This window comes from Hyperolius riggenbachi, chromosome 11, assembly GCF_040937935.1.
Source record: "Hyperolius riggenbachi isolate aHypRig1 chromosome 11, aHypRig1.pri, whole genome shotgun sequence".
Taxonomy (NCBI): domain Eukaryota; kingdom Metazoa; phylum Chordata; class Amphibia; order Anura; family Hyperoliidae; genus Hyperolius; species Hyperolius riggenbachi.
Genome location: NC_090656.1, coordinates 124,830,559 through 124,854,659, shown reverse-complemented (window position 1 = coordinate 124,854,659; position 24,101 = coordinate 124,830,559). Strand labels below are relative to the sequence as shown.

General features: G+C 42.0%; 1 protein-coding gene across 1 annotated transcript in view; it reads right to left on the bottom strand.

The window, feature by feature from the left end:
• Positions 1-24,101, bottom strand: part of LOC137537877 (mucin-6-like) — a 146,453-nt gene that overhangs the window by 86,606 nt on the left and 35,746 nt on the right. Inside the window, exons 2-5 of the mRNA XM_068259823.1 lie at positions 6,376-6,414; positions 3,978-4,038; positions 1,915-1,956; positions 409-459 (exon numbers count right to left, since the gene is read on the bottom strand). Coding sequence (XP_068115924.1) covers positions 409-459; positions 1,915-1,956; positions 3,978-4,038; positions 6,376-6,414 — 193 coding nt within the window. The remainder of the gene's footprint in view (positions 1-408; positions 460-1,914; positions 1,957-3,977; positions 4,039-6,375; positions 6,415-24,101) is intronic.

The following is a 24,101-nucleotide window of genomic DNA, read 5'->3' as shown; positions in this document are numbered from 1 at the left end:
GTGTCCACCAATGGAGATTATTTACAACCAATCCGATCAGAATTTCTGATCGCTCGAACGATTTTTCGCTAGAAATTGGACCGTTAGAGGGCAGCTTTAGAAAGGCCAGGAGAAATGTGGGTAATTAGTGTTAGGAACTTGGAATCCCTTTAGGGTAGGTTTCAGCTATAGACTGGATTAACCAGTTTTGTTTAATGGATGGGGTAAAGATTATGATTTGTCATGGAGAGGAGGTTATTGATAGGACTTCAGTTAAGAGACACTTCCAATATTTTTTGTCCTGGGGCAGAGCAACTGGGTAATTCAACCTTACTGACCGTTTCCAGGCAAAACCAGCTCAAGAACATTCTGGAAAAAAATGGTAAAACTTAGAACTGTTGAAAGTATGGTAGTAAGAAAAAAACTTACAAGTTGAAAAATTAGCAGGACCTAATCCAAGCCCTCCAACGAAATAGTCATCTGTAAGAAAGAAGAGTAAATAAATGACTGTGCAGTTAAGATACATTTGACTGCAGACTCTGCTGTGGGAGAAATGATGAGGCTGCTGTAGCTTTGAGGACTCCATGATCAGCAATCCAGTAGTAAGGCTGCATTCACAGCTATGTGATGTATTATTGGAGCGGTGCCACATTCTTACGCTCTGCATGCAATATGTTACTGCAAAACGCGTGCATTAACAGTGGTGATGGAGCATGCAACATGCGGATAATGTGTGGTACAACCCATTCCATTGCATTCCTGCTGTTACAGGGACCGTGAACATAGCCTTGCTGAAATTATGAAACATCAAAAGTTGATTGGCTCTTGTTTGCAGTAATTACATGGTCACAGGTCACTCATAGGATCCATCTGAAAATGGCGCCTGCGTATAATGGCGCACGGTGTTGCCGCTAATCCGTTTGTCACTTATCGCTATTTAACATTAAAGCCTTATCGTTATTTAGCGTTAAAGCCTTATCGTTATTTAGCGTTAACACACAGAACCCTCTCTGTACCTATCCCTAACCTCAAACTCCCCCCCCCCCGGTGGTGCCTAATCTTAACCACCCCCCTGGTGGTGCCTAACCCTAAGACCCCCCTGGTGGTGCCTAACCCTAAGACCTCCTGGTGGTGTCTAACCCTAACCACCCCCCTGGTGGTGTCTAACCCTAACCACCCCCCTGGAGGTGCCTAACACTAACCACCCCCCTGGAGGTGCCGAACCCTAAGCACCCCCTGGTGGTGCCTAACCCTAAGACCTCCCTGGTGGTGCCTAACCCTAACCTTGACGGTGTTGCATTAAATCCATTCACCGTTTTGCAGTTAAATAACTTCTGCAGTTTGGCTTATGTAGGTTAGCTATTGATAAATAACGTTACTGTGCGCAATAACGTCTGCTGTTTGGCATATGAACGGCACTATTGATAAATAACGTTAGTGTGTGCCGTTTTTCTTCTTTTTTCCCTGTGTGCCATTATCATGCAGTACTAACGATAAATAGCGATAAGCGTATCTTTTTAATGCGGCACCATTTTTATGCATAGGCGCAGTGCGCCATTATTCAATGATCCGCACTCATAAACAAGTCTCTGTGAACTGACTGTTAATAATAAAATACTAAACACATCTACACCATGTAGTTTGTATACGCGGTACAGTGCAGGGGGGACTATTTGTAAAGCAGGTGTGAAAAAGTATACTTTTCATTGCATTGTGTTTGATGTGATGATATTGTTTATTGCTACACAACACAATGGATATATTGTGCAAGGAGCCAAAAAGTATTAGAAGCAGAGGCTCAGCAGGTCAGCCAGGCAATCTGCATGGTTTGAAAGGAAATAAATATGTCAGCCTCCATATCCCTCTCATCTTACAATAGGTGTGCTGAAATGGTGCATGCAACTTTTTTTGAAGTTAATTTAAACTTGCACTTACTACCAGAGGAGTCATATTCTGCTTCTACTGGATTACTGGTATCTGCAAAAACAAATACATTAAATAAAATAAACTAAAAAAGTTGAAATATGAAAGTTCACAAATCTACAAGTAAATTAAGTGTCCACATAAAAAGGCACTGGCAGCCTAACTACAGTGTTTATATTATAATGTGGGCTCCGGCTATTGCTGGCGTCCAAATAACTCAGTCAGTGTCACTATAGTTAACTTATATAATAGCCCATGGGGGGGGGGGGGGGGGGGGGGCTTTTTACCAGTCTCGTATGAGACATTCCAGTTTGAAGAAGACCAGATTAGGCCCCTGAAGCTGGTAGGCTCCAGTCTATCTCCAGTTAATTAGGATGCAGGCTGTCATAAACTGATTGCTGGGCTCATAACGTTATTCATAACGTTACTCTTAAGAATCTGCCACTGGCCAGCTACCCATCTGAGCATAAACTAAAACCTTCCATATGCTTCGGTAGTGCACATTTTTTAATAATTCAGACATTTGATTGGACAAAACATTTAATCTAAATAAGGAGTTAGGAGAAGTTTCACTGTATAGCAGTGAACCAGCTCACAGTCTGAGGACAGCTATTCTATAAACAGAGAACTACTGGTTAAGACTCTTACCATTGGAAAGTGTGATCAGGAGCCGTTGAAATGCTGCAGAAACAATAATATATCGTCATGAGCTGAAAGTTATAAATGTCAGAACAATTCTGCAATAGGCATACTCATTACAACTGCAGCATTCTGGTAGGTCTAGAGCAGGCATGGGCAAACTTGGCCCTCCAACTGTTAAGGAACTACAAGTCCCACAATGCATTGCAGGAGTCTGACAGCCACAGTCATGACTCATAAAAGCAAATGCATTGTGGGATTTGTAGTTCCGTAACAGCTGGAGGGCCGAGTTTGCCCATGCCTGGTCTAGAGAAATAACAACTACCAGTCACAAATGCAGTTCTATAGTAAGGGCCCTCTTCCACCAGCGCGTTTGCGCTGGCTGAATCGCAAAGACGCAAACCGCTAGCGATTTTACAATCACTACGGTTTGCTTTTTAACATAGGAATCGCGGTAGGTCATTTCCACTACCGCGATTCATTTTTTACGGGAACGCGCGGCGGAGCGATATTTGCCGCGTTTTTGCTATGCAGTGCATAGCATAGCAAAATCGCGGCCGCAAACGTCGGGAATCGCCGGTAATTGCGATTCAGCAATCGCTAGCGTTCAGCATGAACGCTAGCGACTGCTAGTGGAAAAGGGCCCTAATTGATGAATATATATATTATATACACTGATCTAAAAAATAAAAATATACAAAGTAGCAATCATAATACTACCCTCTAAACCAGAAATGATTAGAGATGTTGGTGTGTAAGTATGTGTTACTTACCCTGACAGTAGAGGGGGACTAAAAGTCATCATTAGTAAAGGTTTTGGATATTTAAGATTTTTTTCTGTACCCACTGAGTTGCATCAAAGTGGTGAGCACTGAGCTTACTACTGTACTGGTTAGTACCCTTCCTTAGTGCAATAGCTAACTAAACATAGTAGGTAATTATCACAGACAGCTGTGAACCACATGCTTCCTGTAGAAGTTGGGCTATAATGCCGTGGCAATTGGTAGGCATTTAGTTGTGGCAGTGTGTGGTGATGGTTCTTGTCACATGCTTCTGTTTTTAGTGGGTTGCAATTGGCAAGGAAACCGTGCAACAGGTGAGCACTGGCAACTTCGTGAATAATTCCACTTGTGATGAAGAGATCAGAAACAAGCAAAGCATCATTATTCCTCAGCTATGGTCATCTATTGTAAATAACAATGTCTTACAAACACCGCAAAGATCAATTTCATTGGTATAAGTGAGGGCTGTCCTACTCCAGTCCTCAGTGGTCGAGGTCCTCACACATATTTGGCACAGCTCAAATTAATTGATAGGACTAAATCAGGAAAGGTATCCATCCTAAAACACTGGCATGGATATGGCCCTCGAAGACTGGAGTTGGACAGCCCTGGGTTACATAAATGTTGCCACAAAGATGACAGCAGTGCATTGACCTCCACTGTTGAGCTCATCACTGAAGCAAGGGTCACACTTGTCGGCTTTCATGCATGTTTTCTGCACAGAAAAACTGATTTTAACTGAGAACTCATGTTAATTGATGAGCTAGGTCACACTTGAATGCAGATTTCACGCGTAGAAAAAAACTGACATCTTGCACAATTTGTCAGTTTTCTCTATAAAATACATTAGCTGCTGTAAGGCAGGGGTCACACTTGCCTTTCAGTTTTCTGAAAAGTGTAGAAAACTGAAAGGCGAGTGTGCCCGCTGCCTAAAAGGTTCTGAGGGATTGTGTATCAGTTAGGTGCACCAATCAGCTTCCTTCTGATGTTTTGTCATCTGTGCTAGAAGCAAGAAAGGGTGATTCTGAATGGCCACTATAGATAATAGAGTTCCTTTATGCAATACCTTCCATTTTGATTGGCCAATTTTGCCACCTCCTTGTAAGGTACAGCTGAATAACATACTGGTACTGACTCAGGCCATTTTGTAAAACAGTTAGGAGTCTTTGGGCAAGGCTCCTCAATGATCCTGGTCACCCATGGAGCGTGCCTTAAGTGGCTGCAGCCTTGAAGCACTTTGAGTCCACCAGGAGAAAAGCACTATATATGTTTCTTGTCTTGTCTAGTATAAGGGGCAACATATTTAGAATACTATGAACAGATTGTGTAGGTCAGGGATGTCCAACCCAGGCCTCAAGGGCCATATCCATGCCAGTGTGGACCGAGAAATAGCAAATGTGTTCTGCTTGATGAGCCACATCTTTCCTGATTCAGTCCCATCAATAAAATTGGGCGGTGCCAGCAATGTATGAGGAACATTTGTGCATCCCTGGTGTAGGTAAACTCTCATGGAGGTAAAATTGGTCACTGATTGGTCAATCAAATTTGAAGGTGTGTGTATAAGGCTTTAGTCATAAAGCCCATTGAGTTAGTATAAACATTCAAAACAGTAAAATGACACACAATGCATTAGACTTACTCAGCTTATTATTTGGACTCAAGCCTAGAAAACAGAAACATTATGGTAAATACATTTTAAACAATAAATTAGGTTGAAGATGAGAGACAAGAATCTTGGTGTACATAGAGCCTAAACTTCCAATACCAGCATCCAATTCCAATCTGCAGCCTTTAAGCTAGCAAGACTTGTGCGTGTAATAAAATAGGGACAAATGCAATAGAGAGAGGCTTATTTTTGCCCTCATACATACCACTAAAACCCCTCACCTTTCTATACACATCTCAGTATTAGAGGCTAAGTTGTTTTTTATAAACAATATTTTGGAACTGAAGCGTGAGCAAAGAAGGGCAACCACCAAATGCAACTTTTACTACAGACATATGTTGACCATACCGGATGCAATCTTTGAAGCAATTAACTAAACAATTCCACCAGTACAATCAAAGTTACATTACAAACAAAGGAATTAAGTTTGGTGACAATTTTCGATTTAATTTTAAAAAACGATTTAAAGGACAACTGAAGTGAAAGAGGTATGGTGACTGTCATATTTATTTCCTTTTAAACAATTCACATTGCCTGGCTAGACTGCTAGCCCTCTACCTCGTATATGTTTAGTCCTAGACCCTGAACAAGCATGCAGATCAGATGTTAGTTTGGCTGAATTTGCCACATGCTTGTTTCAGATGTGAGATTCAGACACTATTGATGCATGAAAGATCAGCGGATTGCCAGGCAACTGGTATTTTTTTTAAAAAATAGGGCAAACTCCATTTCCCTCTCACTTCAGATGTTCTTTAAGCAGAAGTGAGTATTCAGGTACTCTTATTGTAAAATGTATGGGTAACTTAGTTTAGTTTTTTTTAGCTATGCGCTCAACCCCAGGATCTCATCCAAATCACTAGTCTCAACTTTCTAAGCAGGATATTGTTAATTAGGCCAAAACAATCTAGGAGTGACACCTAAGGCCCGGATCCTTTATAACATAAAAATGCTGTTTAACACATTGGCAGGCCTCAATGGCTTTACTTCACGATTGCTTGGTTTTCACTCTAATGAGATCATTGTTTAATGCTGTGCTACTACACATTGCTTACAAAAACAATTAACCTTGATAATTTATTTAAAAAATTTCTGAACATAAAAGCAAGCGGGTAAAGCACTGTCTGAGCATCACTTATGGCTACCCATCTCATATGCAGTTTTAGGCAGTTTAAAGTGCGCTTTACTTCATATGGATTCTTGACAGCTGTTCTCAAATGAACTGGGACATATCTTTTTATCCATCCAATGGCTAACTAGGGTGCTGCAGAGATTCCAATGACAACTGGGACACTTCTCACAAGACAGGAATAGATCTGCCTTTATGTGGCTGTACTAAAAGCCGCTATTTAACGGTGGTAGCTCTTCACATAGAGAAATGGAACTTACCTGGTTGGATATAACCTGCTGCAGGTATCTGGATTCCAACTGTTGAAAGAAGTGAAAAGGTATGTTAAAACTTCAAATCACAACATTGTCATTATCATGAAGTGCACTATAATACTGAACATCTGACTCAGTACAAGCTGTGGTTATTTAAAGGGCAAATGAGCAGTTTTTATTGCAATATTTGATAGTGATCATAATGCTATACTTGGATATAATGTTTTGAAAGTTACATTTTTTCTTTTGTTAAGTTTATCGTTTTTTGTTTTTTTTTATTGTATCTAAGCATGCATGCAGCCATTTTGTTATGTTGCCAATACAGGCCTCTGCTTAAATTGCAACTCCAGATACAAAAGTGTTTTCATATTTTCACTGTGACTAGGTTTAAATCATATTGATAGTAATTATTAATGTTTTCTTTAGATCCTTAAATTTGATCCACATTGCTATGTGACAATTTTCTCTCCTTTCATTTGATTCTGACTCCTGTTTGTATAACTTCTGTATGCAGCAATTCAGAGCAGAACTTCTCTTGAGTCAACCCTAAGTTCTGTTCTTCAACCTGTTCTTCTCAGAAGAAATAACACTCTGGTGCTGGACTCAGCTGCACAGGTCTGAAGGAAAGACTCAGATAGGAAACTTAAATTTAAATGGATTTACATATCCATTTGGATAAGGCAGTAAGAAAAAAATGTGGTACAGAAAGCATGAACAGTTGCATTAAACTCACTGCATGTAATTAAAGTATTTATGCAAAACGGGCACTGAAAACATGCTATGGTTTTACATTAAGGCCACATGCAATGATTACTGTAGATATAAATGCAACCAATAGACTATCCACAATCCACTTTTATTCAAGTGCTGATTTAAAATGAGCTTGTGCATGCTGCTACATTGTTAGATGCCTAGGTTGGCTGTGTAAGCGGGCAAATATCCCATAAGAACAAAACCTGAAATGTAATATACATTTAATATTTTTTTTAAAAAGCTTCTTTTTGTTAATAAACAATGGTTGCTTCAGAATCCAGTTATCCAGATCTCAAATGTGAGGAAAAAAGTAACCACTTGGTTCCATCATGTCAGATATCATGTGTATCATGTCAGATATCGTGTCAGATACCATTAATAGCTGTAGTAGTGTCTTGGGATAATATGGATCCAGGTCTACTCGTAGGAAGGTGATGCAGTCAGTGTCATTGGACCATGTGAGGTGTAGTGTGTTCCTGTATCCACATAGAATGTGTATGTGTGATGTGATGATTGGTGTTTGTGCTTAATTGTTTGATTGATCCTCATGTTCCTTATATTGTTGTTACGTACCTGTGCTGCCCAGCAAGATGCTAAAGCAAAGAAGGACGTGGGGGATCATGGCAGGTGTCTTGCAGTTGGCCCCTCTACTTCAGGCTTTTTGTTCAATTACACCCTTTTGTATGGCAGACCTGCTTCTGCCCCGGGGATTTGGTAGAACAGGTTGTACCAACCTTAAATCTTATATATAGTCTTTTTGGCACCTCCCTGCCCAGAATGTGCTACGTTCATCTAACAGGATCTGCACCTTATCAGCCTTCATCGTTGAAGCAAATTACCAAATGCATTGATAAGTGCTTTAACTTATTATCTAATTTTCTATGCCTGAACCAGGATACAGTAATGGCTCTAATGTGTGTGCTCTAGGCCTCATATTTACCCACAGTGTAAAACTATTTTATCTGCAAATACCTTGAAAGCTTTGGGCTGTTGTTGGATGCTAGATGGACAGTTTATGAAAACTTTGAAAAACTGGATTTTACTAGCTGTGGGAATGGCTTTAAATAAATAAAAAAACATGTACTTAATGGATATGAAAATGTAAAAACATGTTTTCAATACTAGCAAGGAGGAATATGTGAAAGTCTTACTTGACTACCTCTTAGTCAAAGGGAACTTGAATTGATCTCATCAAAATTAAAGGAAAGTTAAAATTGCCCTTTAAGCATCCTTAAAGTGTACCTGAGACAAGGGGGCATAAAAGTTTTATACATATCTGGGGCATGTGCATTCACCCGACTGGCCGTGAAGAATGGGGCTACGCTAGAATCTAAGAGGCTTTAGACCGCGGCGAGGGAGCGATCTGTGCGGAGGGGCTGGAGGAAGCCCCGGGTATGTATAAACTTTTATGGCCCTTTGTCTCAGGAACACTTTAAAGGGAACCTGAAGTGAAGCTGGGTTCCCATTTGTGCCGGACCATGAACGGCCAGTGGGAGCGGACAGTGTAGTGTCTGCTCCAATAGTCCTTTGTAGTCTAGCTAGAGCCCGGGGTGGATGCATTTCAACTGTATGCTATATGGGAAAGGTATCTGCTCTTCTGATCCAACCGCTGCAGACCAACAAGTATGAACGCGTTAGTTTTGTGATGTGGTAAATCGGACAAAGACCTGTCTCTGTTCAGGCCCGGATTTACATCACAGGAGCCTATAGGCACAGATGTCCTGGCACCCTAAACTTCAGCCTCCAGAAACCTACAACCCCCCGCTGAATTGCACCACAAGTGTGCTAGCTGGGCCAGCTGTCACTTCTCCCATTATAGGTAGCTACAGCTGTCCCTTAGTATTAGGTAGCGAGAGGTACCCTCAGTATTAAGTAGCTAGACATCTTGTCAGTGGAATGCCGAGAGCCGGTGAGGAAACTCTTTTATGCTCTGCTCGAGACTCAGCATAGGGAAGGAGGGAGGCGCTAGGGGAAGGGAAGGAGCCGCCCCTCCATCATCAGGCGCCTGCAGGCACGTGCCTACAGTGCCTTATGGTAAAGCCATCCTTGTCTGTTTTACACTGCATATGACCCTGTCACGGTGGCACAGGATCACATGAAGGCTCATTGCACCGCTACTAATAGGTTTGAAACCAGCATACAGATCAACCTTTCCTTTTCTTTGAACAAAATTGATTCAGATTTTTAGAAGTAGACACAGGAGAAATGAAATCATAGTACTCATATGCCCATTAGCTTTTAACCACAGTGTAGCAAACCAGTGATTTGTCTGGTAACTGGTTTTAAAAGTATTCAGGGGCAGGGCAGTTTCTAGGCTAAATTGCACCTAGGGCGAGGGTGTAAAAATTGCGCCCCTTGCCCCCACCCCCATGGACTCGCAAACTCTTACTCTTTAGGGCCAGTCACACAGTCACATGTCACAAGTAGTAGATCTGCCTACTTACTAGTGACCAGCCGATCAGGAAGCAGGGTCCAGGAAAACACACAGGCGAGGAGAGAGGCTGTAAAGCCGACTCCTCCATGGGGCGCCACACACTGACAGCCTGCAGAACCACTACAGGACATCAAGTGTCATCATATGGTGATGACGTGATGATGACTTGACGTCTGACGCAGGCAGCCCAGAAGGTGATCGCGCTGGTAATCTTTCTTCTTCCATTTGGCTGCACCGCTTGTCACCAGCTCCCTAGCGGTTATGTCCTTCTGCCTGTGCCCCCCCTTCTTCTACTAGCCGGTCTGCGCCCAAATATTAAGTTTCACTTTTTGGGTGGTTAGTGGTAAGCATAGAGTTAAGGTTAATATTAAGAGTGGGGAGTTAGTGTTAGGTACATTGCATAGGTCAAGACTATGGTTAGCCATAGCCAACAAATCTTTTTTTTTTCCCTGATGAAAAAGTCAGTCTATTTAGAGACATTAGTACATAATGGTTGGTGATTGCTATCCTGCCATCTGCAGACTCAATCATTGTGTCTATGCTTCAATTTCTGTAAGAGTGGTAAGGACTAGGAATGCCACTTTGATCTGACTGTCAAAAGAGCACATGTAAAAAAAACAGTGTTTGCCTTAAAGTGACTCTGTAGTGACAAGAAGCAGACAAACGTGTTTGTACAGTCCCAGTCCTACTTAAAGAGAACCTGAGGCATTATAATTGTAAAAAGTGAATACTTAACCAATGGTATCTTGTATGCTGTAATATCATGCATTTACCTTTCCCCAAAAAACTTTTGTTTAATGGAAAAAAACAATACTTAACAAGAGGGAGATCTTTGGATCCTGCTGAACCTTCCCACGCTATCCTCCGCTGCTGCCCGGGACCCTCCTCAACATGGTGGCCATGGATGTGCCTGGATGTGCCTGCGCAGTACAGCAGTACAGTACAGCCACGCTCATGTTTGAAGAGGGGTGTGGCCCCAATCAGATTGCCTACAAGCCCTTGTTGGTATCTTTGGAGGGTCTGTGAGTGGCAACACGGGGGCCAGAGAATGCCATGGGAAGCCTCTATAGACTCCAGAGCCTTCCCTCTTCTTAAAGGGCAACTGTAACGAGAGGGATATGGATGCTGCCATATTTATTTCCTTTTAAACAATACCAGTTGCCTGGCTATCCTGATGATTCTCTGTCTCTAATACTTCTAGCCATAGACCCTGAACAAGCATGCAACAGATCAGGTGTTTCTGACGTTACTGTCATATCTGACAAGATTAGCCACATGCTTGTTTCTGGTTTTATTCAAACACTACTACAGCCATATAGATTAGCAGGGATGCCAGGAAACTGGCATTGTTTAAAAGGAAATACATATGGTAGCCTCTGTATTCTTCTCGCTACAGTTGTTCTTTAACCACTTCACCACTGAGGGGTTTTTCCCCCTGACCACCAGAGCAATTTTCACCTTTCAGCGCTCCTTCCATTCATTTGTCTATAACTTTATCATTACTTATCACAATGAAATGAACTATATCTTGTTTTTTCCGCCACCAATTAGGCTTTCTTTAGGTGGGACATTATGCCAAGAATTATTTTATTCTAAATGTGTTTTAATGGGAAAATAAGAAAAATGTGGGAAACAATTATTTTTCAGTTTTTTCGGCCATTATAGTTTTTAAATAATGCATGCTACTGTAATTAAAACCTATGAAATGTATTTGCCCTTTTGGCCCATAGTTTATAAAGTAATAGTGTTGTACCCTCCTGACATAAATATTTAAAAAGTTCAGTCCCTAAGGTAACTATTTATGTATTTTTTTTAATTGTAAATTTTTTTAAAAAAAATGTATTACAAAAAAAAGGGGAGTTTGGGAGGTAATGAGTTAATTTTTTGTGTATAACTAATTCATTTGTATGTGAAAAATGTTTAAGGTGTAGTTTTACTATTTGGCCACAAGATGGCACCAGTAACTTTTTGTTTAATGCGACCTCCAAGCGTCCTTCCGGACGCTTGGAGGAAGTAGTAGGAGGCTGGGTTATTTTTTTTCACAATGATCGTGCTGCTTAGCGGAAAAGCAGCTGATCATTGCGGGGCTTGGATCAACGAACGGGAATGGATTTTCCTGTTCATTGATCTTCGGGCGAGCGGCCGGCGGCGTGTTTACCCGCGGGAATGCGCGCTAGAGCGAGCGGGAGCGCGGGCAGCGGCGGGAGCGCGGAAAGTACGGATTTCTCCGTCCCTGGGGGTTAAAGGATGGAAAAAGGGACAGAGAAATTCGTACGGGCGGGGGTAAAGTGGTTAAGTATATGATTTAGTACCCGAGCCTCGGGCACACTTTAAAACTTGCCAGTGGTGTTTTATTTTATCTCTTTATAAAGAGAACCTGAGGTGGGTTTTAAGAATCCTTTTAGCACACAGAGGCTGGTTCTGCATATAATCACCACCTCGGGTTCTCTTTAAGGCCCTTATTCAATTCACTTTCTCTCCTAACTTTTCTCCTTGGTGATAGTTTTTCATTAAAATTTGTTATGCACTTTTGTCATCAGTTCATCAGACTCATCAGGGGCCCTTGATAAGTCTTATTAACGGTTAATGAAACGTGCATAGGGCGGGGCTACCAGAGTGTGATTTTACATGGTGTGGAAAGGAGCTGAGAACACCCAGGCAGAAAACAGCAGGGAGGATCGGAAGGTAGGTTAATGTGGGATGCTGCAGGAGACCAGGCCTGATGACCACACATACTTTACATGCTGTCAAACGTTTTTATTACTATTACTTTTGGTATGCTATGAGCTGTACTCTGATTTTTTTATGGTGATCTTTACCAGCCTTCAGTCCAGTTTATATCTGGTGAGCATTGCATATAAGGGGTGTTGCATGGTTTGTTCACCCTCACAATCAAGGTGAAAGACACAGTGGTTGGTGGTGGCAATTTAAAGGGACCCTGAGCAGTAGGCCTTGGGTATGCATATAAGCAGCATACACAGGTCTATCTGGTTAAGAGGATACACTCACCTTCTCCTTATCTAAGCTCTCTATGAATTACATTGGTTAGGCGACTCTGAAATAAAGTCGTGCTATGACCCGGAACAGGAAGACTGTGGGTCCTCCTCTCTGCGCATGATCTCATTGATCATTCCTATAGCCAAACTTACATAACAACTGTTGAGTATAATATAGACAAACCCTGAGCCTGCCACAGGATCACCGCACCACACAAATCTGCACTTCATATGACCCTGCAGCAGAGTGCGCCGACAGGGCCATATACATAGGCCCGCACCCGTTCAGTGGCTTACTCCCTGCTGGACAGGAAGGCCCACCTTTAGGTATCTATGGGTGTAGGCTAATGTGAGGGGAGTATGGAGAGCAGCAAGATAATACTGACATTATAGTCATTGGTAACCTCTTGTTCCCTTTTGTGTGATATTGGTGGGTACAATGCAACGGGCTACAGTGCTTCCATTCATTCCTTATCACATTTCTACTGAAATCTGATAAAGATCAAGTGGAATCACATAGCAAAATGACCACTAGCCTCTGAGTTGGAAATAATTGATTATTGGGCCTTTAACTATGTGTAACTTTTGCTTTATCCTACATCATCATTTCAAAAAAGAATTAATTTTTTTATTTTTTGGGAAAAAAGTACAGCAAAAATCCAGGATTTTTGGATTATGCCTGTACTTCCGAATGCAAGATCAGAATTATGGGCATCTTAGAAAATGACAGAGAAGTTTTCTCCTGCTGCTGATTCATGTACTCCTATTGACAGATCTTGGCAATAAAAGTTGGGGAACTGTTGCCAGGTTTTACCTTTTCAATATTTACACGGGGAGATCAAGTTATCGCTATCAGGAACAAGGACAATACGTTTATCTAGGGCAGTGTTTAAAGAGGGCCTGTATCAGCCATGAGAAACAAACTTTGCTCAGTACAGCTCTGGGTTGTACTTCACAGAAAAGAAATCCTGGAATGTTTTTTAAGAGTCTGTGTATGGTGAAATGCTGTGACGTGCATTGACAAGATATGTCTGATCATATTCTCTGCGTCACATAAATCACACAGACTAACAGCATCCTGCTGCATAATGTAAATATTCTTTTTTTGTTTTATAACCTGTTTTACTGGTTTTTCTATGTGTTTATGTGGAGAAATATTTCTTGTTTACGGGTGACTTGATGAACATTTTAAAACCATTCTGTGAAGCAATTTTAAAACAAACACAGGCTGGGTACTGATGCTTTACATGTGTCATCCTGATATTACAGTGTGATTGACGCATGTCCCAGCTGTTGTGCAGGGTTATGGCAAGTGGAAAGAGCGTATGAATTTAATGAACTGAATCATTAAACGGCAGGTGTGTTGCTTGACCTTCGTATGTACAAACACTTAGGCTGGATTCACAGTGTTCAATTACATAACGCACGTGTTAAAATGTGTGTGAACTGCAGTCTGCAACTGATGCTGGACATAGACTTAAAAAATATCTTTGCCAATAACTTGGCATCTAAACCTTACCTCTAAAGAAGGACTGAGCCTGTAGAAGTATTTATTAGAACTCAGACACTTAGGTCCATATGCAATTCACTTTTTCACCTGAGTCTCAAGGTCACGATTAGCGCCTCTGTCAGAGGCGCTAATCGTGACCTTGAGACTATACTGTGTACTCCTATCTGTTTATTGCCTGAGGAAGCGGGAACATACCCATGAAACACGTTGCACTGTTTGCTTTGGAGTATATCAATAAACCTGTTGTCATAAAACTGACGGTATCTTGTCCCTCCTGAGGGATTTAAGCCTTTTAGAACCTTTTATCTGCTGGCGCCTCTGTTCACTCTTACATTATCAATAAATAAGCATTTTTGTTTTTCTTACTTTGTAAAGCGCCATGGAATATGTTGGCGCTTTATAAATCAATAATAATAATAAGAAGATTGAAGGAACAGAAGACATGTAAGTCTATTTAGGGAGTAGGTCTTCATTGCTTATTTATGATGGCTAATCAAATATTTCTGAAAGCTTGTTAAAAATATTAAAACAAATTTAAAATACTTTTAGCCGCAGTGAAATGTTCAATAAATGATTGCTGTAGCTCTAACCTGCTGGCTTCTCCTCTGGCGCTGAGGGCGGAGCCTTGGGTCTATTGCTAAATGTTTTTAATGAAAAAATGTGAATCCATAGCTTATTATAGACATAGCCTGGACCTCTAGCACATTAGGCTTTGAGTGTCAGTCTGCATCCACAGTCAGAAATCAGCACACACAGTGTGTACACTCAGTACTGCAGCCACATTACAGCTATTTTACGCCTGCTAAAAAAAATGTATGCAAGTGTAACTAGAGGGGCCCATACACATAACACTGTGGTTTACCATAAATCGGTTTAAAACCCTTACATAATATTCAATAATAACATGTTTTCCTACTTTTTATATGCCATACGGTTATCATATTTGTATTTGTGCATAAGTATTATTATTCATTTAGAAGTTATAGGTTCCCAAAAGTACAGTTTTTTGCGTTGTGAGCTGACTTTGCATTTTATTAATAACTGTTTTTTTCATTCATTCATTCATGCTTTGACTCTCTGTCTGTGTTGAGAGGCTTCTCCAATGTGTCACATTCCTCACTTGATACATTTAAGTAAACACAAGATAACATAATCTACAAGTTCAAATGCGTCCACATTTCATGGCACTGAACTTTCAAGCTCTGTGTGTAACCCTTCCAATGCTCGTCTAATAAAAAAAAAATGCTGGTTGCACATAATATGCTGTAAATAATATTTTAGAGCAAAGATGAAATGCTGTTATATTCCTCTTTAAGTGAAATCATAGAGCCTATTATTAAATGTAATTATTTTAGTAGACTCTAAAATTCTTGTCTGTAAACTGCTATTTGTGGGTCTTGGTCTATTGTCTCTGATCCTCAATAACAGAAACAAATCAAGGTAAGGATCAATAATCACATGAGGTGGGTCCATATCATGAGGGATAGAATTATACCTGTATACGCAAAAAAAGGAACAAAACGAACTATCCTCTGAAAAAGGTTAGACCCGGTAGAGGTGAATAAAATTAGTGGCAAAAAATTAATGACCTGTTTTTAATGACTATTATCTTTCAATGTTTATTTGTTGATATTGAATACAACTGTTGTTACTTTTTCATATTTATAGTGTGGTGCTGTTTTGATGAGCTTAATTCTTCCCTTGGTCCTATTTGATATGAGCTCTAGCACACACTTTAGTATGAGTGCAGTGATCTTATGTAAATGCAACAAATTAAAGTAAATATAATTGTCAATCTTTTATTTTACGGACATGTAAAAACAATTAGGAGTATCCAGAGGTAGGGGTTCCTATGTGCACACTTTTTGAAGCACACAGGAACCCCACCTCTAAATACTTTTAATTATTTTTAAAATGTTGTTAATTGTTTGAGGCTATGTCCATTAAATAAAAGATTGACAATTATATTTACTCTAAATTGTAGCACCTGATTTTTTTTTTTGCCTCTAACACTTTTTAAGGGATAGGCGATGACTCTGGGGACACAATCCCGCAGGCCACACACACATTGCCACTCTGCAGGTGCAGGCTAGCAATGCATTCAGTAGCTATGGAAGGGGGGGGGGGGGGTGGAGGAATGACAATCGGCACATGATGGAGTAGGCAAAGGAATGAAAATAACATTGCGAATAGGCATGCTTGGGCGTTGGGGGTCGTTAAGGACCCAATATGTACACACATGTACACACACTAGAAATGCAAACAGTAATCGTTTAAAGCAGCCATTACTGACCACTATGGCCGACTTTTGTCTATTGTGTTTACATCCCTTATTTTAAAATAAAATAAAAAAAAAAAAACAAATAAAGGTCATCAGTCAATCACATCTTGCTCAGTGCTTGTTCACTCTACAAGTGCTTTGAGATTTTTATAAGCGCTGGATATTTTAAAAAGCATTTTAAAAGTGCTTGAGCAATGAATTTCAATGTGAATGTTCTCACATGAGCGAGACGCTTTCTTTCCAATTGCAAACACGGGTCCTGCACCAATTTCAGAGTGTTTGTGCTTCAATGGAAGGTATAGGATAAGTGATTTTGTGAGCACTTTTAATTACAAAGTATGTTGAAAGATATTCAGTTCCAGGTGAAAGAGTTCATTTCCTGATTGTCTGCTGAAAAAAAAAACTGCAAATCGCCAAACAAAAGAGCTTACAAAAGCACGTATTTAAATTGCACTCACAATGTGAACAAAGCCTGAGGCCGGGGTCACACTTTTTCAGTTTTCTGAAAAGTTTCGAAAACTGAAAGACAAGTGTGACTCCTGCCTTTTTTTTCTGCGCTTGAAAAAAAGTATGTTTTCACAGCAGCAAAGGTAATTGATTGAGAAAACTGACAGAATTATCCTGCAGGATGTCAGTTTTTTTTGTTTTTCTGTGCACAAAATCTGCATTGAAGTGTGACCTTACCCATTCATTAACATGAGTTCTCAGTTGAAATTAGTTTTTTTTTTGTGTGCAGAAAACATGCACGAAAGCAGACAAGTGTGACCCCCTGCCTGATATAGCAAACCTCTGGATAGGGTAAACTCAGTCCTCGGGTCCCACCAAATGCATCTGTATAAATATACAATGTATGACCAATTCTGGTATAGTAAACCTCTGATATAGTAAACTACTTTTACTGGTCCCTTGGAGTTTACCATTAAGGGGTTCTACGGTGTCGGCATTGAAGTGGCAATACACATTACAATTTTTTTAATGTTTAGGTTCGAGGAAACTGATCAAATTTTTCAATTGATTGAAAGTCCTGAGGAAGTTGTTTGAGATACCACGAGTATGTTTGAGATTGCTGAAATTTCATAAAAGAAGATTGTATTGAAGTTGGTTGGATTGAAAAACATTTTACTCAATAATCAACTTTTGATGTTTTTGTTTTTTAATCTGAACACCTTTTTAATACAGATTTTTCTTTTTTAACATCTCTGTACATATATCAATATCTCATGCCAACATAATTCTCTGTATAGCACTATAATTACCACGTTGCTACTTAAAACTTAATTATAGGGCACGTTTCCATTAGAGATGGCCCGAACCCCCGATTTTCTGTCGCGAACCGGGTTCACGAACTTCCGCGAAAGTTCAGTTTGCGCAAACTTTCGCGATCCGCAATAGACTTCAATGGGGAGGCGAACTTTGAAAACTAGAAACATTTATGCTGACCACAAAAGTGATGGAAAAGATATTTCAAGGGGTCTAACACCTGGAGGGGGGCATGGCGGAGTGAGATACACGCCAAAAATCCCGGGGGAAAATCTGGATTGGACACAAAGCAGCGTTTTAAGGGCAGAAATCACATTGAATGCTAAATTGCTTGCCTAAAGTGCATTAAAACATCTTGCATGTGTATACATCAATCAGGGATTGTAATTAGAGTACTGCTTCACACTGACACACCAAACTCACTGTGTAACGCACCGCAAACAGCTGTTTTTGTAGTGATGTCCGTGCTTGACTGGCGCACACCATGGCCAGAGTGCAGGCCGTGGCGGTTTTCAAGTCCATTTGATCGCCGGGCTGTGGTAGCTCTATGATAGAACAGTGACTGTCCAGCTGATCAAATTTGCTCTGCCACAATGAAGCAACTACCTTATTATCTTGGGTTTGGGAAGGCAGTCACACAACGTGCAGGCAGATATGCTGTGTGTGGGGACTGACTTAGTCTTCGGGCAGGCCTAAGCGTGCTTTGCAGACCAGGCATCCGTGGTCAGATTGACCCTTGACCCAACGCTGTGTGCCAGAGATGGCACCACTTGCCTTTCAACATCACGGTACAGTTTAGGTATCGCCTTTCTTGAGAAAAAATTGCGGCCTGGTATCTTCCACTGCGGTGTGTGGCTTTGCTTTTGTGTGCTGCTTTTCCTCAGGTGGTCATCCCATTGCAGTTTGTGCTTTGTAATCATGTGCCTTCGTAAGGTAGTTGTCCCTACGCGGGTCTTGGTCTTTCCACGGCTCAATTTTCGGTGGCAGAGAGTACAGATGGCATTGCTCTCATTTGAGGCAGACACACAAAAACATTTCCACACCGCTGAGCCCTGGGGTGATGGCACTTTGGTGGTGGCGGCCAACTGAGTGTTAAGTGGGGTGCCAGAATCAGAGCAGGAGGAGGAAGATATGTCACGCTTCCGTGCGGAAGCTGAGAAAGATGAGGTGTTCTGTGTTAAATAGTCAACTACGTCCTGACAATATTGGGGGTTGATGGCACGTGCCTTCTTCTGAACACTGTACTTTGGTCGAGGGCTGCACGAAATCACGACAGCGCGACCTCGAACAGACCTGCCAGGTGGCCTGCCTCTGCCTTTTGTTTTGTCCATATTGGGGGGGGATTAAGTGAAAGGTATGCACTGACTTGACTAATACAATGTGCACAATTAGGGTATAAGAGGCGCCCTGGTGTAATAAAAGCTTCTAAAAGCAGTTTAACGGGAAATAAATTTGAGGTAGATTACCTCAGTGCCGAAAAAATCTTTGTATTTAACAAAGGTTTTTATTAGTAGCACAGGCAACGCGTTTCGCGGGTCAGAGCCCGCTTCCTCAGTCCAATAACAGTGCCAAACTAAATGACAGATTCGGCAAAGGGAGCCTCTGAATACAATGTGCAGTCACACAGGTGCAGTTAGCAGGTATGCACGGAGTGGTATATTACACTGCGTGCACTCACGTAGGTAGGTGGGTGCACTGAACACAACAGGTAGGTATATGCAGTGATGGGTATTACAATGTGCACCTGTCACACACAGACAGGTACCAGACAGGCACAGTGACACTGCGTGCACTCACGTAGGTAGGTGGGTTCACTGACTGAAGTGAACAGGTAGGTATATGCAGTGATGGGTATTACAATGTGCACCTGTCACACACAGACAAGTACCGGACAGGCACAGTGACACTGTGTGTGCTTTCATAAGTAGGTGGGTGCACTGTGAACAACAGGTAGGTAATTATATGCAGTGATGGGTATTACAATGTGCACCTGTCACACACACAGGTAGTCACTGAATGTGCTGGGCCTGGCAGTGGCACACACAGTAGGATTTACCAAGGCTGTCTATGCAACACAAGTGTCAGTGGGACACACACAAAAAAATAGATCACAAGAACAAGATTAGCTCTCAAAAGAGCTGTTGAGGGGTGTTTTTTTTTTTTTTAGCAATAAGAATCAGCAAGGAGCAAGCTAACAAGCCTACAAGAGCCTAACTAATGTTTCCCTATGAGAGTCTGCAGCAGCTTTCCCTTCATTAATTACTGCAGGAACACGAGTGAGTCCAAAGCCTGATGCTGCCTGCCTTTTATAAGGGGGGGGGGGCTCCAGGAGGGAGTGCAGCCTGTATGGCTACAATGTGCCTGCTGACTGTGATGTAGACAAACTTCCGGAAAAGTTTGCGGTTCTTCGCGATCGTGAACCACGGAAGTTTGCCGGGAACCGTCCGTTGCCGAACCGTTCGAGCCATCTCTTGTTTCTATAAGTGCAAATTCGTTGCATCTCCCTGCAAGTGAATTTGGACTGTGAAGCAGCCTAGTGAATGCGGGTAAAAAATTGGACAGCATGCTGAATAAAAATGCATTGCACATCCAAATCCCTATAGCCGAGCATGGCATGTTCACAGCTGTGATGGCATTGCATCTCGCAAGATAATGGTACACAGTGGAAACGGGCTCTAATGCTGGGCATACACGGTTAGTTTTTTATTATCAATCGAGCTGCTGATGGCTCGATTGATATCTGATGTGTCCGATGACCCGCCGGATTTATTCCGTGCTCGATACCGGCGGCCAGGACAAAAGAAAAAACGAAGCGCAGATAAGGAAGGGACGAGCGGCAATCGATCGGGCGCCCGCGGGGACGAGCGGGGATGCGCCAGGATCGAGTCAGCAGCAAGATTTCAGCGCAGAAAACGAGCCGTGCATGCCCGGCATAATGCCGGGCATACACGGCTCTTTTTTTTTTTTATTAATTGAACCGCTGATGGCTCGATTGATAATTTCCGACAGGTCCGTTCACCACACGGATCGATTCCCCGCTTGATACTCGCAGGCGGATAATGTCAAAAAACGAAAAGAAGATAAGGAGCACCTGCGAGGACGAGCGGAAATCAATCCGTGCAGGGACGCGCCGGTATCGAGCCGCTGGCTCGATTCCAGCGCATAATCTAGCCGTGTATGCCCGGCATAACACACTTTCTTACTGTAACCACTCATTGATCTCTGTTTATTAATTAAAATCAATAAAAGTACAATACATTTTATTATAATTCTACCTAACAATCACTTTATCATATATGTTGTTTTCACATTACACACTATACTTTTTTCCATCTTGTTTTTCTTTAATATGCAAAAGCACACACTTTTTCATAATTCTATCCTTTTTTTTGTATACAAACAATACATTTTGCTATGTACTTACCTGTTTAATGCAATTTATTTAGGTTGAAGACAATCTTAAGATGGCACCGGAAAGGTAGCCATGGCACACGGGGCTCTGGTCTTTTTCTAACCTTTTACCTAGATTTCCTCTTTCGGACTCCCCTGTCCTCCTGGGGAACACCCATGTCCTGCTGGCCAATGGGTACTTGATCGCAGACTTTGATAACCTGGGCTGCAGGTGGCCTGTCCATGATGTATCCTGGTAGCATTGAGAATACCATTTGCCTGATACCTGCATCCAGACAGCATTACATGGAATTGCTCACACTGCTACCAGGAGAACCAGGATGCCACCTTTTCGGAAGCCAACAAGACCAAGACCCATGGCTCGATTGATAATTTCCGACAGGTCCGATCACCGTGCGGATCAATTCCCCGCTCGATACCCACAGGCGGACAATGGCAAAAAAACTAAAAGAAGATAAGGAGCGCCCGCGGGGACGAGCGGGAATCGATCCGGGCGGCCGCGTGGATGCGCCGGCATCACTTGGGGGCTGATCAAAGACACTGCCAAGGAGACCAGGATGCCGCCATTAAGGAAGCCATGGGCTGTTACTCTGCACATGGGGGACCGCTCCATAGCTGTGGCCACGACAAGTAAGTACTGCTGCTCCTCTAGCCTGGCCACAGATGCCTGCTGCTGCCTGGGATTCATTCATCCCACCACCCTGCGCTAGGTCAGCAAGCTGGCAACCAACAACCAGGCGTCATACACTGCTAGGCGGACTGCTGTTCCTGCTGCCTGCCGCCAAACCCCTCACACTGCCACACAGATACGAACTGTATGGCTTGGGATCCCTGCAGCCCAGTATGGCCTCCTAGAATTCCTGCTCTCCGCAGCAGGCCGAGTCCCCTCCACCTGCAGCCACTGTTCATCTGATCTCTAGGTTTCCTCACCGTCCGCATTGGACTAGGCCGCAAGCCAAGTTCTACATGTCTATTTCTCTCCCTATCTCTCTCTCTCTCTCTCTCTTTCATGGACTTTCTGAGGGGCTTCTGAATAACTGCAGAGCATTCAAGCGCTGCTGATAACTGTATCATCTTGTTATAATAAACTCGGGTATAGCAAACATTCTGGTATAGTAAACTACCTCTTCAGGTCCCGGACAATCTCCATTATACGTCTATGGGAAGAACGCCTGATATAGTAAACCCGGATATAATAAAACTTCTGTTATAGTAAACATGTTTTTTGGCCTCTACGTGATGCTGACTCTGGATATAGTAAAAAGTGGGTGGTGCATGCATCATATGTCAGGGTAGAACCCATAGTCTGGTGCTCTCTTCAGATTGGAGCAACAAGGAACATGTTGCAAGTCATGGGTGTGGCTGCCTCTATTCAGTGACGGCTGCAATTTTTAAGGACCCCTGGATACTGTACCAGCAATTTGTCCAGCCTGGCTATGCAGCCCTAAGGTAACCTTGTAGTCCACCAAATGTGCAAGTGCTTGTACTGTACCTCCAATGGGAGGACAGAGTTTCTCCTTTGCAGAAGAGAATCTACCAGGGCATGTTGGGCCGTTATTGGGACAATTTCTGATATAGTAAACTTCTGATATAGTAAACCACTTTTCCTGGTCCCTTGAAGTTTACTACAATAAGATTATACTGTAGAGTGACAGCTCTGCTCAACATAGCACTGACTATCCCTCTGGTCCTTCTCAGCTGTATTTCGATTAGCTGTGCACATAAATACTATGTATATTCTACTGTACCTGAATTACATGTTTTACTTTATTTGTATTGTTCCATCATTTGACAATCTATCAAACACCATACAATTCTTAGAGACAAAAATAAGACAGATCGGGAGCCACAACAGTGTATTATTGATGGTATGTGAGTTTGGTTAGGTGAAAGAATGTTATACTCAAAAGGGTGGATATACAAAACATTTGGAGATTACAGAGGCGTCAGTGATGCATAACATAATTAAAAACCATCTAAAAATGAGGTAGGGAGGGGGGGAATTTCTGGTGGATCTACCTTCCCACAACAAAAAGATACAATAGTATGTATCATATAAAAAAAACACCTGGACAGGACATTATTCCTGGGACATTTGCTCACTGCAAATAAAACTTGCAAGTACCAGATCTTCTAATTTCCTATTAGGTCATCCATTTAGCTGTTATACAGCCACCTAAAATAATTTCTGTATATTTGTCACGCATATTAATATCCTCATCTTCAAGAGTACAGCATTCCTCGGACATTTAGTGAGCCACTATAGTGGATTGGGACACATTTTTATTATTCCTATTGTATTTTTAATTTTATTTTCATTTTATATATTTTTTTGTCACATTTTTAACTTGGGTCCAACACTTTCCCTTCATTGGGGGAAATATATAATCGCTGCTGGACTGCGCTCTCCACCTCCTAGAAAATGACACAAAACCGCTTCACATAGCGTGACTCTGTATAATCGACATATACACACTGCACCCGTGTCTCAGTGAATAAAGTGCTCCACACGTGCTCACGCCTTTAAACAAGATTGCGCTCACCAACTCGTAGCCACCTCAAACATCAGGTGGGTCTAGCGCTCAAAGTAATATCCTCAGGCACTTGATACTGTTCTTCACCTTTTTCTTTAATATTAAAATTTCCTCCATATAAAAACATAAAAGCACAATAGTGTAATATTGCAAAACACTTGAAAGCCTCCCGCGCACTAAATGCGCACTTACGTGATCTCCACTTGTGTCTTAGCGCATCACATATGGTGTAACAGCGAGGTCTGCCCCAGGTCTGGTGGATAAGCGGCGTCCCGTCTCCCCGACCCTCTCCGCGGCGTTCCTCCCGCTACTACGTGCGTTTCCTAAACTGCTCAGCTGAGCAGTTTAGGAAACGCACGTAGTAGCGGGAGGAACGCCGCGGAGAGGGTCGGGGAGACGGGACGCCGCTTATCCACCAGACCTGGGGCAGACCTCGCTGTTACACCATATGTGATGCGCTAAGACACAAGTGGAGATCACGTAAGTGCGCATTTAGTGCGCGGGAGGCTTTCAAGTGTTTTGCAATATTACACTATTGTGCTTTTATGTTTTT